The following is a 15,639-nucleotide window of genomic DNA, read 5'->3' on the forward strand; positions in this document are numbered from 1 at the left end:
TCGGTCGTTAGAAAAGGCGGGACGGAATACAAGACAGAAGGGTAAGTAGAGAGGCAGGCTGGTAAGATACGTAGGTAGCTGGCCGAGGGTGGTCGATTTTTGTTCTTTTTCCTAACCGATCTTCCCAACATCGCACCAATTTTTCCCTGCAATAGGCTATGATAGAGAGAGAAGTTAGCAGTGCACCATAACCAAATACGCACAGTGCAATAACAACTCATCATATCCAGCATCGTAGCGAGGAAGGAAAGGCATGAAAAGACAAGAAACGAAAAATACAACATACCAAACACGACAAATACTTGCACCACCCACACGTCGACCGATACTTATAAAAGTTATTCAACAACAGGATGAACGCAACCAGAATCCCCACCAAGGTCCCCGCCCGAATAACCCACCACGCCCACCAGAGCGGCTTCCTCCCCTGGAAAAATTTCACAGGCTGTTTTACCATGAACGCCGTCTTTGGATTATCAATTGCACCGCCGGCCCCAGCTCCGGCTCCTAGGGCCCCGCTAGCACTTAGTGGGTCATAGGGATCGTGATGAGGAGTTATCGAATCGATGCGCTTGCGCAGCTTATCCGGTGAGCGAAGAACAGAAATGCCCAGCACCAAGCCAACCATGAAACCGCCTATGTGCGAGAAATTGTCCAAGCCGGGTAGGAGGCCGAGGACGAAGGAGATGGCGATCGTAATCAGCATAATGAGGAGTTCCTTGACGGGGTTCGACCGACTACTCCAGGAATACAGAAGGTCAAGAAAAGCAAGGGCGAAGATCCCGAATAGACTCCCCGAGGCGCCGGTGGAGGCGATGCCGGCAGGCGCAAAATTAGCGCCGAGGATGAAGCCAAAGATGCCGCTGGCGAAGTAGACGACGGCGTAACGCCACCAACCGATTGCGCGTTCCATGTCTGCGCCGATGGTGAGTTGGGCCATCATATTGAATCCGATATGGATCAGACCGGCGTGTAGGAAGATGGGGACGATAAAGCGGAACCATTGGTTTGGCTCTGGTCTATCGTCAAGGCTGCCGTTGGGTGTCGGATCATGAACCTTGTTGGTCTTTTTGAAACCGCAGAGATCGGAGAGACGGCATAGGTTTTCGGGAGCAGAGGGGTCTGAGGATGTGGTATTTGGGCAAGGGAAGGGGACGAGGCCGTTCGTGGCATTTGGGTTGTTTTGGACGCCTTCCACGTTCCGCATACACGGAACGTATCGGGCACCCATGTATATCTGAATATAGAGCGATGGGCCGATCATGGGGTTAAACTGTGGTTTGGTCATGATTGGGGATCCTGTCAATTGGGCTGGGGAATCGTCAATAAAAGTAAAATGAAAAAATGAAAATGAAAACACACGATGAGTACAAACAAAGAAAGAAAAAAAAATCACTTACCACTCCGAACCAACTCCGCAATAAACACAGCAACCTGCACCAGGGTAACAAAGTACGTTACAAAAGGTATCTTCTTCTTCAGCCACCTTCTCCCTTTCCTCTCCCATCCCTTCGAGTGTCTCGCTGTCGGGTTTGGGTTCAGTGGCACGCGTTGGCTCTCTCGCTCAAGGGGGTAGTGGGTATCTGGATCCATCCACTCCGGCCGTCCACCAGTGGTTGGCTGAGCATTGGCCTTGAGAGGGATATCGTCTGCGTAGTAATCAGTGCCATGCGGCCTTCCCGTCATGCCTATGCCTCCGCCGACAGCTCCTCCGAAACTTTGAACTCCAGGGGAAGGGGGATAGCCATGGTCTGAGCGGGGATTATACTGACAACCGTCGCGGTCATAGGGGTTTCCATACGCACCGTATGGCGAAGGGGTGCGAAGTGGAGGAAGACTTTGGTTGGACCAGACTGGCGGAGGTGACGTTCTGTCGGGATTTAAGGGTTGTTGCTGTTGCTGTTGCTGTTGCTGTTGCTGTTGCTGTTGCTGTTGTTGCTGTTGGGAGTGGTCTGAGGTGTAAGGCTGGTAGAAGTCGTTCGCTGCCATGTTCTCACGGATTTTGTTTTCACCTTTCTCCCGGAAGAGAGCGCTGGACGGAGGGCGCGGGAGATGGCGATGAAAGAACGAATGCGATGGGGTAGTAAAACGGAGAGATAGACGCAGGAATCGGGGGATGGACAAGGCAGGAAAAAAAAGTGATGGGTTCGTTCGAAGGAGGCGGGTTTCGAAATCAATTTTCCGAAACTCTGACGACAGCACCGCTCTGTTGCTTGGAGGAATGGGGGTTGGCCTGGTTCATTTTAGTGGCTGATCCACGGCAGAACAGGGGCGACGATTGGCCGTGGCACGGTGAGAACAGGATGGCCTGGATAGCCTGGATAGCTAAGGGGAGTTGGGATGCGGGAGTTTTGTTGTCGTTGGCTGCCTCAGCCGCACCCAGTTGGAACAGCCACAGCCGGACCACGCTGCCAAGCCGCCAAGCAAGCCAAGCTCCATTGATTTCAACAGCACCACTGACTGTGCTTTCTCAATTGCAGGAGGATTTGTCTGCACAACAACGGGAAGATTTTGTTCCTCCCACAGGATAAGAGCAAGCTACATCCTGAGATCTGCTGGGCACTGTGTAAAATAGGGGCAGTACAGGCCGCATGCACCCTGTACCCTGTACCCTGTACCCAGCAACTCATACTTCCTCGATTCGTACTCAGAGCTCTACTATTTCAAGATCTGTGTGTGCAGACAGTGTTGTCACTTCCTGTGCCTCCCAAGGCTGCTTTCTTTGATTAGAGATCGCCGCCGTTTCTTCTCCTTCTATCTAGGACACTATGTTGGATCAAAGGATTGGATATATGGATGAAGGTTTGATGTTTAAGAGGGCAAACATAGGGCGTAAATATGAGCTCCACTCTGGAGAGGAATTCTCTTTTTCTCGTGTTAATTTTTTAGCTCTTCATATTTGATGGGGTGGTTCAGGTTTAGCTGGCAACAAATGCTCCATATATATATATATATATATATATCCCTTGCACGTATTTGTTTGCCTGTGCTGAGGTTTGCCAAGGTTCTTATTCCATCCACAGCCTGACTTCAACAGTCTCTATCTTGAGATTGCCTTCAGCAAAAGCAAGCAGTGATATCTGTACTGTATTGAAGGCAATGGGTGTTAAAGACCCTGAAAAAGTATCTGAATGAATCTGACATTGTTTTTCATACATGGTGCTTGGGACAGACAACAAAAGCATCATGTAGAAAGAAAACAGCGAAGGGGCAGTCAGATCAATCAGATGATGTCCTATCTGCCATACATAAAAACATACAAAATGAAGTTTGAATCAGAGTGTCACGCCCGAGGTTGGGAGGGCTTAGGCATCCCCTGGGGGCTTTAACTACATAAATATAAAGTACTGACTCCAATAACAGCACCAGTTATTATCATGTGTGATGGTTAAACCTTGCCTGCCTGTGTCTAGTTGTACCGGTACACAAAGATGACAAGGATTTACAGCAATTCGCCTTTTCATGTTTTGTGTCACTGCCAGAGTTCGATGATATCATTTTACACTAGGAATGAGATTTCAGTTTAAATTCTTAGTGTGAGACAAAAATTTTGAAAAATCGACATCTCTACATTCCATAGCTCGAAGAAATCGATCTGGGCGTGCATGTGAGTAGAGTGGCGGATCTGAAGTGCCCACAAATTATCTATACAAGGGATGTTCTGCGCCTTGACTTAGGGGAGAAAAAAAGAGAGGGAAAAAATCCATATATCAAGCGTGAATTGCACGATATAGTCTTCTTTTTGTTGAAAGTCAGACACAAACAGCGTGGGCGGGTTCCAACCACTTCGATCAAGTAGAGAGCGGTGAGGTGATATGGGGGACCAGGGTATTTGTTAAGCCAACTAATTCATTCGCAATTGACGTATGCAACTCCAAATAGAAAAATTACCACCACCACAGAACACACAAGGAAAGACTAAATCAAATGCAATTATTAATTGTTCCCCGTTCTAACAATGTAGACGGCGCACATACATGTATGAGCGCAAGGGTGACAAACGCGAGGAAAACCGGCGAAAACACGTGGTTAATAATATTATTATGCTGATCCTAGATCAAAAGGAAAAACAAATCTTGTTGTCAGCAATACCTGCCTTCATTAAAAATATACATATGCATATTTTTGGCAGGCAAATTTTGGCCTGCAAGTCATCATCATTGGCTCGTGATTTCACGTTAAAAACCCAAGAAAACGTACCGGAAAACCAAGGAATGTAATGTTCAAGAAACCAAAAACCAAAAAACAAACCGGAATAAGAGAGGGCAAACGCCTTTCATAGCGGAGCAAAATTGAGATTTCCTTTTCTTTTTTTTCTTTCTTGCACTCAAGACCGCGGTAGCAGTTGATGAGAAACTGTTGGAGAGATGGCTATGGTGACTCCAGTACTCCAAGGGCCGCCGGGACAAGGAACCGCACCAGTACCAGTACTGCCATTGACCAATTTCAACTCCGCGGACACTCTCTCCCTCACGCCATCGATGCCCGCCCCGGTCAAAATCCACGCTAGCCGGCTCAGTTTCTGGAAGAGCAAGGGCGGGAAATATAAAAACAAGCCCCAGAGAAGCAGCGAGATAAACACAAGCAGGAAGGTGTTGGCGACGAATTTCTCCTCGGGGGTCATGACGTAGATGCCATAGGTGACTTCGTAGCGGTAGTAGGCGAGCTGGAGGCGGTTAGTGAACCGTCTGAGGAGGCTGGGTTTGTCGTGTCGGATCGGGGCGGAGTCGTCTACGGGATGCGCATAAGGGTAAGAGGTTAGTATTGACATTGATGTTGTGTCTGAGCTTGAGGAGGCTGCGGCTGAGGCTGGGGGAGCGGACGCGGATTTGACACGGGTTTTTATTAGGTGGTTGAATTGTAGACGGGAAGCGTTATGCGATCCAGTGAGCTGACTGCGCAGAGGCGAGGAGGTAAAGGTGGGAGGAGAGGTGGAGGTGAAGTGCTTGGTTTCGGTCGCCATTATCGTTTTGGGGTTGTGGTGCGCACGCAGGGGAAGGAGAGAGTGGGTGCAATTGCTTCTTTCTTATCCTTGCCGGAGCTTTTGAGGCCGCTGCCACGGCCCGGGACAACGGCACCGCAAAGTTGTGTCTCCTGGCAGCCACAGCGGGGAATGCGGTAGCGGGGGAGGAAGATGAAGAGGTTTGCTACAGCAAGATCACGGGGGAATCGAGGCTCTTGTTTTTCTTTGCGGAACACTCACATCAGGGATGCACCAGTTTCAACAAGGTAGTAAGCCCAGGCAGAGAAAGGCAACAACCACTCCGGGCAAGAGGAGACAGGACCAAGAGAAGAAAGAGAAAGGGAGCTTAAAAGAAGAGAATCATTAATTCATCCGTAAAGCAGTATCCATACGGAGAAGAGAGAAGAAGCAGAAAGAGAGAATACTATAGCGGAAAACGTGAACAGAGAGAGACTTAGAAGGATGAAAAAAAGAGGAAGGGATCTCTTTTCTCTTCTCAGATGTCGGGAATATTTGCCGAAGCACCCAGAACGATTTGTGATCGATCTTTCTAATCCCAGTCTTTTGACTTTATATACGTTTTTTTTGCTGCTACCCCACATTCTCTCTTTGCTGAAGAACACAGCTCCTTGGGCTCTCAATTATTTGGCGACCACGGGTGCCATGGATCCCCCGGCATCACGGCCAATCAACACCAAACCTCAAGAACGATTAAGGTTGTCAATGATTGTGGGAAACGACCCACGGAACCCCGATTCTGCCGCAGGCTATTATTGGTGGGGACGCCGTAATAATATCATGAAATCCTGTTGGTGTTTATTTGTTTGTTTTGATCCCGCGGTGGATTCAAAGATTGGAGCTGCAGCTGGAAACCTTTTTTCCCCTTAGCCAAACGCGTTGCCGGTGCATCCGAGCAGACACTGTGATTTTGACCTCCATAGTACAGCAGAAGAGGCGAAAGGAATCGAATAGACGGATCGAGCGGCAGAGAAGATCGGTGACATCATTCAGGTCAACCTTGATTCACTAAATTATAATAATTATCAAACAGAGGCGATTCCTCTGGTATGTGTCGTTAAAGTTGAGCCTCCAGAGCAAAAATAGTCGTCAGTTACTTAACTAGTTAGTTATGCCTTGTACTTGATTAGTCAGACATTTGAACAGGGTCTTCTTCAAATCTAAAGGGAACATGCTTAAATCTTGGGCAGAAAATCCTTCAGAATCGTGCAGTGATGTAAACATCTCAATCAAAGACCACCCTACTCAAATATAATTACCATGAAATATTATTAATACACACATCGGAAGAACCCACAATGAAATGGCTTAGTTATATCATCGCTCTCAGGCTCTAACCCTCTAACTAACCCCTAATCCTAACCGAATCCCAACCCCTAACCCCTAATTGCTTATCTCTAACCTCTAATCCGAATCCCTAACTCGGTGTTGAGGTGGTGGTGGTGCATTTGTTGAGATGGTGAGTATGAAGTTAGTGTGATGTGAGTGTGTTTTAGATGAGGTGATAGAATTTGAGCGTTCAACTTTTTTAAACAATGTGTACACGGTAAGTGTAACCCGAAATCCAAGTCATAGTTGGACGAAACAATGTGTCCTGCCGCCACCAATGATGGATATATTTACATACCGCAATGAGTAACCAGAGGTTCAAACCAAAGAATGCCAGCAAGGGGCGGAACAGACTCTCAAAACAAAGACCACTGGGAAAACGGCCCTCGAGCTTCCGTAACATGTGCAGAGTGCTCCAGATTGGACACGAGATGGCGTTGCAGCGTCTTGGAGTTGTTCAAGACGCCGATACTGATGACATCCATGCATAGTATTCGAGCTCGCCCCAATGAGGGAACATCAGCGCAAGGAGGCCCTTGGTGTGCCATTGCTGGAGGGAAATGAATTAATTCTCTTGATGGCGATAAGATGCACTCTATCAATAGGTCTTACATATTGATAAAATAGAATAACTGAACTTGTTGCAGGGCTGTGGGCAGCAATGTGTTAGCGGCCCGAGATATGTCCCATCTCAGGCATTGGAAAACCTCGCGCTTGATGGGCCGCTCTCAACTGTGGCATTTCTTTAATTGAAGCGCGAGTGAAGCGCGAGAATTGCCCCATCGATTGTTTCTGGAAATTCAGCGAATGTAATGCTTCTGGACTGCCCTCGAAGTCTTTGATTGTAAGTTAGATAAATCACCATTCCGATCCCTTCGTCACAAGGCAAGTCTATTACCAAACCGCCAATCCCAATTATCCCCGGCGCAAATACTGTACACCTTCACCCCTACCGGAGCTCCCAGGGAGGACCGTCCTTACCCATTCGTCCTCTCGCCGGACTCGACCGCCTACGCGCGGCGATTACAACCCCATCCCAATCCAAATCACCCGAACCTTCAATTCCGCATTGGGCGGCTGGTGCAACTGGGATGAGATTTTTGGGGAAAGCACTTGCGGAGGGTGCCAGGACCTATCTGGAAAACGGTGAGTTGTTCCTGACGACGAACGGCTGTTCTAACGAAGAGGTAGCTACTACGAATATAAGCCCGTTTAATGGTATTTTCGTGGTCACGCCGGACATCTTGCCTCTGGCGGTGAAGGTGGCAAGTGTGCAGAACCTGTAGCTGTGCGCTGCGGCGGTGTTTACGCGGGATATCCCCTGGGGAGAAGGTGGGGAAGTCGATAGAGATGATGAGGTTGCTCTCGAGGCGCTTGTTCCGAATAGGCTTTTGGGTATAGGGATGGAAGATTTAACGAGGATTGGTTGGGGTGCTCTAATGGCGGCTATAATAGTTTGACGTTGTGCGGACGATATATCAACTCATTTACTTTTTCCTTTGATATTTTTCTTGCATACCTTTCATGTATGCGCGTCAGTGTGGGGAGGATTCCGATATTGGTATTACGTCATCCCTTGATCAACCTTAATTTAACCAAGGAACAAAAATCCAGAGACAAGATTTTAGATGTTTTGAATGTTAAGGCTTGGACGGAAACAATCTTTACTGCTTTACAGCTCTTGCGACTCTGCATCCGTAAAATTCCCATTCTTTTATTCACCCCGTGATTGAGTGAGGTTTGCGGCTGACACGAACATCTGTTTCAGCTCTGTACCTCCACGCTCCTATTTAATGCGCCCTGCAAAGAAACCTGCATAAGAACCTGCATAAGAACAGCCTTTCTCACCCTCCAGAGCATCGCCATCATGGTTGTTGATGAACGAGATGACCCTCTTGTCAAAGCCCTCCCACCCGAAACAGATTACCTGACTTATCTCACCATCCTAGAATACCAATTGACGCGGGAACGCCTCCCGATTCTCCACAATCTTCTCCAAGATGAAAAGCTGACCGTAAATATTGGCTGGGACCTGGTCCAGCTGCTTCTCCCTATGATGCCGGCGTCCCAAGAATGCCTGCAGGATGTGGCCAGGCTAGGGAATCCGCGAGAGGTTATTTTGCGGGTTTGTAATTCATTGATGAAGTTGGAGCCTGTGCAGGACGAGGATGGAGATGATATGGACAGAGAGGACGACAGGAGACTCAGTGAAGCCGTTGGAGAGGTTAAACTGGAGGAGGAACCCCGTATGAACGACAACGACGAAAATGCAGACGATAAATCATCAGCGGCTACCTCCAACGTGCCCGTCCATGTCCTACAATTCAACTGTCTCCTTTCCATGCTCTCAGTCCTCCACTCCCGCATCCAGACCAGATATCCCAGTCGTTTTGTTGCTACCTCCCTCCAAGCCGTGCTGGAAGCATACACTGCATTCCCGACCGTGGAAACGACAGCTGCAGTGCTAGAATTCTTCAGAGACATAGCGGGAAAGAAACGTCCCCGTCTCCCGCCGCGGAATACGAGCGAATCAATATTATTGACGCAGAGTGCGCAAGAGACTACTGCGCCAGATCCCGAAGCTGAATCGCATCCCGGAACTGTAGGGTCTGAGGAAAGCGCTTTGATCAATAGACTTATGCAGTTTGGTCTCATTGAGCTTTTGAAAACATACCTTCTACATTGCGTCAATGCGACGCCTGCTGGCATGCTGTGGGCACTTCGGTTACAGGAGAAATTGGATACTAGGAACCAGATGCACTCCTCTCTAAGCTTAATTGGGGCGTTTGGGAAGGAGGACTATTTGAAAGAGCGCGATATGACCGTTGGGAAGATTATTGTATGTTTGTCTGAATTCCTTAGCGCCCGCTATTTTTTTTTCCTATTGCTGATTTCTCATGATACTAATTAATTCTTTAATCCTATCTTTAGGCACTTTCACGAGATTTTGGCATAGAAACAAATGAACTGCTGGATATCATTTCCAAGCCTGGTGACCAGCAGCCACCTCCTCTAGACTTTGAAGAAACTCCGAAACACGCGGAAGATATCCACCTTCAAAGACACGGTTGTCTCCTGCTGCTGGCAGCGCGGTCTGCGGCTGATAAACTGCTCTCGTCAGGCCAGCCAGTAAAAGCTATTCCAGTCTTCCCTGATCTTGCCGCCATATATTCACATTTCCTCGGCGAAGGTGAATCTCCATATTCAGTTGTGATGGAAGAGCCCGAAGCTCTGGTCGATTCGCTCTGTTCGCTGGCCGTCATTGCGAGTTCTAACCCATCTTCATCTCCTCCAAACGAAACTGAATTTACCCCAATTCATCATCCAGCTCACGGCTTGTATCCGTGCGCCTGGTTTCCGCAGTTTTAGCCGGATGGAGCGCGTTCCGTCAACAATATTTCACAGCAACCCCGACCCAGTCGTCCGTTTTAATCTCATCCGACAAATTCTCGAGGACGAGGATTTACAATACGCCCGAGAACCAGCAATAGGATGGCTCAAGGAGGATCTCCTGGCAGCAACAACGCCAAACGTACACCCTGGTCAGAAAAAAAACCCTTTCATCGACCCCACTCACTTCGCCATCCTCTTCCCACGCATCTACGAACCCATCCCGGATGACTGGCTTTCGCTCGGGACCGCCAAAACCGACCATCCCATCAACACCTGGCTGACATTTACTCAACATCTGCTTCCCTACCATCTCGCCATCCTGAATCTGTACTATTTCCTCACCCAATCCGCAACCCTCTACAAACAGCTACAGATACAGGAACTCCACCCAGCCTTCGAGTCTAAGTTCCTTGCTCCGCTGAGGACGTTCGTGCAGCAGATATCGACGGACGCGGAGATCAAGGCTCGGGTTGAGATGGAGATTGGCAACGAGGCGGAGCAGGTGGGCCAAGGTGCAGCGGAGTTGATGTTACATATCATTGGGGAGATTGAAGATGCCTCGGCTGGCTTGTTGGTAAACGCCGGGCAGGAGGGGTCATCCAACTGAAAACTTTCGAGTATCATCTTGCCTTCAAAGGACTCCAATAAAGTCCAAGTTTTGCCAGTTGGCTTTCTTCGTCAAGTTTGTCAGTTGTTAGTTTATTTTTCTTATAAACGTTTATGGGTTCATTTTATTGTCCAGGTCTGTCGCCTCAACTCTCTCTGTACTATAACCTGCTTCGTTTAAATTTGGCAGCTAGTCATACAGACACGGGTATAACAGAGGTTTTAACTGCTTCAACGATTTGAGCTCTCTACAAAATATAGATATTTACGTACACATTATGGGAGTTTTTAAAGAGGAGTGCAATGGCCGACGAAGGAAACCACAGCATAGGACCTAAATGATATTATAGTCCTTCCGCCTTAGAAGAGGGCGCAGTAATTAGAGTGATGTTTGAATGAGCAACTGTGGCGTTTCCGATTGCAGGGAATACTAACTCCCGAACACGAGGATCAATCATTCCGACGCAAACTTATCAGCCGTCTTCAATTCTTTATACCTCGTCTGTCGTAGATGCGCGGTAACATCAGATCCATTCTTCTTTGTTTTTCGCATCCTATCCAACAGCCATTCCAACCATGAAGTTAAAATCAGGTTCCAAAATCCCAACAGCAAGATACTGCGCTCTAACATTCCTTACCATCCTTCCCGCGAACAACTCTGCATACCACCCCACTGTCAGCCACTCCCAACTTCACGATCTCGTATTAGACGACCTGGACAGTTCAACAACAATCCAAAATACATACATCTGGCACTCAACTTTGAAATCTCAGAGATCTAGAACAGGTCTAGATAGTAGCAATAATGCAGAAAGCAGCGGCAGCAGCAGCAAGAGGAGGGGGAGCAGCAGCAAAGGCAGCAGCACCCTCTCACACAGTCATATATCCCGCAGCACCGTTTCCAGCAGCAACATCAACCACACCAACATGCGACGAGTCACTGTGTCAAACGCAGAGTACATCTTGGGATCGCACCTGCGCAGGTCAACACTATCGGGCACGGGGCGCATCACGCATTCCAAGCTGAGTGGGTCTGAATTCCTGTGCATGCCAGACGACAACAATAACATCCCCACTACCACCACGACGCCAAATCCGGTTACAAATATCGCAAAAACCGAAGTCGACAAAAGCAATATCCGCAACTCCATCGTTGGCCCATTGCCGTGCACCATTAAACGGAGCAAGCTCGACAATGTGAAAATCTCGCAGAGCATGATTGAGGATTCGAGTTTGAAGGATTGCGATATCGAGGGTTGCCAGATTTCGAAGGGGAAGTTTTCGGGCTTGTGGTTGAGGAATGGGGTTTGGGAGGATGGGGAGCTCGTTGGAGAGGTGAGGAAGGGGGAAGGGGTGGTTTTGAAGGCAAAGAATTTTGCGGAGATTGAGGAGAGGGAGAAAGAGAGGGAGCGGGAGAGGAGTAGAAGGGCTGAAGGAGAAAAGCGTGGACAGGAGAGAGGTATTGGGATAGGAGGAGGAACAAAAGGAGGTATGGAGGATCCTCTTCCGATTCCTGCGTCTGCTGGCGCTCAGGGGGATAATGTGCTGTTGGTGGGGATATCGTCGGGAGAAGCCAGTGGCTTTATCTGTCCCCCCCAGGGCAATTTTACGGTAAGGGAGAAAATTGGGACTTTGTGTAGCATTTTCCTTGCATACTCCATAGATACATATTTTTACATACCTAATTTTACCCTTCCTTCCCCCCTTGCCAAGTCAGGTATTCAAGTTACTTACGCAGGAGCTTCCAGCATGCCAACCCGCCCCAGATACCACCGCCAAATTTCGATTCATTGGATCCGACACCAGCAGCAGAGTCAGCAGCAGCAGCAGCACCAGCACCAGCAGCAACATTAACACGCGATCAGCACCAAAACCAACGTCAAGCACCTCCACTCCCTTCGAAAAATCAACCACATATCAGCACGCAGGATGATTGTCCCAGCTCGCCGTCCACCGACACTTATTCGAGTGCTGCCGAAAGTTTGCTCGACCCTGATGAGGAGGGCGAGTTTGTGCTTCAGGATCTTCCCGATGTTAGCCCTTTATGCATTGACGATGACAAACCCCCGCCATATACACCATGAGAGGGGCTTATGTTTGGGGTGGTTTCTTTTAATAGATTATGATATGAATACACCGCATACAATGCGGAAATGAGGCGACTATCCCTCCTCCCTTGCACAAGCGTTATTCTTATCTCTCCTCTTAATGATTTCAATGACCCTCAAGATACCTTGATACGAAGTTATGAAAAAGGCCGGAAGAGAGAGCTACGTGGGAAAGGAAAGGAAAAGAAAGGAAAGGAAAGCTTCCCCCCTCGCCCAATTTAATGTATAATTACATCTACTCTCGTCTTAATTCCACTTTTTACTACTAAATATAAAGTATCATTGATTGCAAGAGGAACAAGAAAACACCCACCAGTGATTGAATAGATAAATGTCATGTAATGTATATGTCGTCTGAACTTGCTGCGCTCAGCACAGGCAAAGCAGAGCACAATACAAAAAAAGGGGAACTGGCCCGTCCAAGATGCCCAGCCTATCCCTTGTGAGAAAGAAAAAATCATGGCGAAAAAATAGTCAAAAAGTCCCAGAGTAAAAAAAAAAAACAAGTAGAAGTCATCATATTGGGGGAAGAAATACATAGTGGATCAGGGTATAATGAGTGTCGTGAAATGGCCTAATAATGGCGATATCAATTTGGCAAATGGAAGCCATAAAACATGGAATATTCGAGAAAGAATGATAATGGAAACAAAAATTGATGAAAAGAAATTGGGGTTTGCAACAAATACACATTGCATTTATGGCGGCCGGCTGAGTTGGAAAGGACACAGGGAAACGAAGGGAAGGGAAGAGAGAAAGTAGAAAATATCCCATTTCAATTTTTTAAACCCCATGTATCCAACACCCGCCTCATCCATCCATGCATGCATGACCAATGAGGTTCACCTTTTCTTTTTCCCCTTCCTAGGACTCTCTTCCCCAAGCTACTTCCGAATGTTCACTCGGACAGCACAAACTAAAGTCGTGGATTGCATGGACTTGTTCTGCGAGTGAAGACCGATAAGGGTGATAGTGATGTCGGAGAAGCTACCGGAAGAAGGGGCCAGAAAGCGGTACATATCCAATGTTAAGTACGAGTACAACGTTCTGATAACTGAGAAAAACGAAGGGATAACATCACAACATAACTGGCATTGCCTGATCAGATTGAAAAAATGGTGAGTGGATGGGGATGGGGGCCTGGGGGCCGGGTGTGGGGGGGAGGGGGAGGACTTTCGCATCAATATCGTCAAGAATAATAGGTAAAAAAATGGGAAGGATAGTGGGAAAAACGGGAAGATTTCACAGAGCCTCCATGCCAAGATCAAATACATTTTGATTTGCGCGGATATAGAAAACGTACTCGCTAAAACAACTCCGTGAAGAAGGCAAGACCGCATCAGGTAATCCGGGTAGATACCAGGAGCATTGCGTCTCTCAATACGAAAAGGGCAGTTGTGTATCGTTGAGAAGCAGAGTTCGGGAGAGTGTCTGTAGTGTTCGTTTCCTTTTCCTTTCTTTTCCTTTATTTGACTTTTTCCCTAGTAATATCATAGCTGGTTGCGACGGGTAGTTATGGTATTGAGGTTACGATCGATAGTTGGCTGCGTAATTTTCATCCGAAGAAGAGGAGGTAAAGAGAAGATGTGCTAGTCGCAAGGAAAGCAGCGAGTAGCGACCATTGGTAGTTTTGACTTCTTTTATCCCCCTCTCCACAATCGCCTCTCGGAGTGTGAGCACGCACTCTTGATCGAAAACTTCGCATAACTGTTCCCAAACATGCAAATAACAGGAGCAATGTCAAAGAGAACTGGAGGAACTCTGGATCCACGGAGCGAGTAAGAAAAATTGGTCGTTTTCAATATCAATGTAACTGAGGTCGAAGCACTCTGTAAAATGTTCCCCCCGTGGCAGATGCCACGTATCGTGATGTAGATATTCTACATCACAATACACTGGCCGCCGCTGTTGCGGACAAAGACCGGGCCTAGAAAATGATGGTCTGGTCAGCATTAAGGCTCAGAAGAGGAACGGCGTTTATGACATGGAAGCAATTCTTACCGGTCTCGGGGGCTTTTGGTGGGGCAATGTTGACGGTATCAGGAGACATTTTTGCTTGAAAATTGTTTGGTAGTTTGAGGAGAATCGTATATCTCTTGCAAGGTTTGGTAGTTGGAATATTGGGAGATTCTTATTTAGACTTTCTGGGAACTGATGTATAAAGTAAATAGTAGAAAGTAGAAAGTAGAAGGGGGGAGGAGGAAGGAAACAACATAGAGTTATATATTCATCCTGAAGCCTGGATAATGGAGCTGGGCCAAACAGTGAAAGCAGCGAACCCTTACAATTGTATGGGGATACCCAGGACAATTCGGGGATCTTTCAAAGGAAAATAGAATTCAGAGAACTGTAATTTCCCCAGGGGGTTGGTTGTATTGTGTATCATGCTTTCAGTCACTTGCACGTGGCTTTGTCGTGGCATCATGTATTGTAGGAGAATACACGCAGCTAGCGACCCTCTATGGTGTAACACTATCTGACAATCGATCCCAAAGTGGAAAGCCCGGTGTGGGAATTACGGGGAATGCTCATGGGGAAATTAGGCTGTATGTTCCTGGGAAAGTCCTTAGTATTGTTCGCCTTAGTATTGTTCTTTTCAAAAACGGAAAAGGAGAGTGGAGACTGAAACGAGCTTAAAAGAAACTAAAAGTGAATATATGGAATAGGAAAAGGAAAAGAGATAAAGAATATAGTGGATTAGACTGTTTGCGGAATTTTGAAGCTCGTGGAGGCCACAGCCGAAGACATTCCCCCGTGGAGATTTAGGACCTGCAATAAAGAGATTACCAAAGATTATCATAACAAAACTTAGAGAAAAGGGAAGCAGGTGAGTTCCCATCAAATTTCCCGGATGAGAAAGGTTCAGAAAAAGCAGTGAAAAGGAAATGAATAGAAGGAAACATGCGATGCATTCTATCCACCGAGTCCTGCCTGAAGGTGCTTCAGCCAGCAGGTAAGATATGTTATATGCAGTTCCACGTTATCTAGAATGCAGCTGTCCGCAAACTGAGAACTACGTACCCACTTGATCATAAGTTCGACGTTTCTGCAGTGTATAGTACGCCAGATTGACTTCGGGCCCCAGAAATGGAGGACCCCACGGATCCACAACCCTTTCAAAGGGCGGAGAGACCAAAAATCCATCTCGCTTACCAGCCAGATGCTGAGACACGAAAATAAGAGCTAAGCCCATTGCAGACACATACACTCACATGTGCTGCT

At 47.4% G+C, this 15,639-nt stretch overlaps 5 protein-coding genes across 5 annotated transcripts; 3 read left to right on the forward strand and 2 right to left on the reverse strand.

Annotated features, from left to right (window-relative positions):
• Positions 1–111: 111 nt before the first annotated feature.
• HCAG_06486 (conserved hypothetical protein) lies at positions 112–1,989 on the reverse strand (the record flags this gene model as incomplete). Its single annotated transcript, XM_001538831.1, has 3 exons — positions 112–156; positions 287–1,299; positions 1,401–1,989. The coding sequence occupies 3 exons, from the start codon at positions 1,987–1,989 to the stop codon at positions 112–114; spliced, it is 1,647 nt and encodes a 548-aa protein (XP_001538881.1).
• Positions 1,990–4,327: 2,338 nt separating this feature from the next.
• Positions 4,328–4,963, reverse strand: HCAG_06487 (predicted protein; the record flags this gene model as incomplete). Its single annotated transcript, XM_001538832.1, has 2 exons — positions 4,328–4,731; positions 4,897–4,963. 2 exons carry the CDS (start codon positions 4,961–4,963, stop codon positions 4,328–4,330), a joined length of 471 nt encoding a protein of 156 aa, XP_001538882.1.
• Positions 4,964–8,177: 3,214 nt separating this feature from the next.
• Positions 8,178–10,310, forward strand: HCAG_06488 (predicted protein; the record flags this gene model as incomplete). The annotated part of the gene is made up of 3 exons (XM_001538833.1): positions 8,178–9,149; positions 9,242–9,557; positions 9,730–10,310. The coding sequence occupies 3 exons, from the start codon at positions 8,178–8,180 to the stop codon at positions 10,308–10,310; spliced, it is 1,869 nt and encodes a 622-aa protein (XP_001538883.1).
• Positions 10,311–10,885: 575 nt separating this feature from the next.
• Positions 10,886–12,393, forward strand: HCAG_06489 (predicted protein; the record flags this gene model as incomplete). Its single annotated transcript, XM_001538834.1, has 2 exons — positions 10,886–11,920; positions 12,058–12,393. 2 exons carry the CDS (start codon positions 10,886–10,888, stop codon positions 12,391–12,393), a joined length of 1,371 nt encoding a protein of 456 aa, XP_001538884.1.
• Positions 12,394–13,392: 999 nt separating this feature from the next.
• HCAG_06490 (predicted protein) lies at positions 13,393–13,994 on the forward strand (the record flags this gene model as incomplete). Its single annotated transcript, XM_001538835.1, has 3 exons — positions 13,393–13,461; positions 13,712–13,855; positions 13,914–13,994. The coding sequence occupies 3 exons, from the start codon at positions 13,393–13,395 to the stop codon at positions 13,992–13,994; spliced, it is 294 nt and encodes a 97-aa protein (XP_001538885.1).
• Positions 13,995–15,639: the final 1,645 nt, after the last annotated feature.

The sequence above is a fragment of the Histoplasma capsulatum genome, genomic scaffold (genome assembly GCF_000149585.1).
Source record: "Histoplasma capsulatum NAm1 scaffold_6 genomic scaffold, whole genome shotgun sequence".
NCBI classification, from domain to species: Eukaryota; Fungi; Ascomycota; class Eurotiomycetes; order Onygenales; family Ajellomycetaceae; genus Histoplasma; species Histoplasma mississippiense.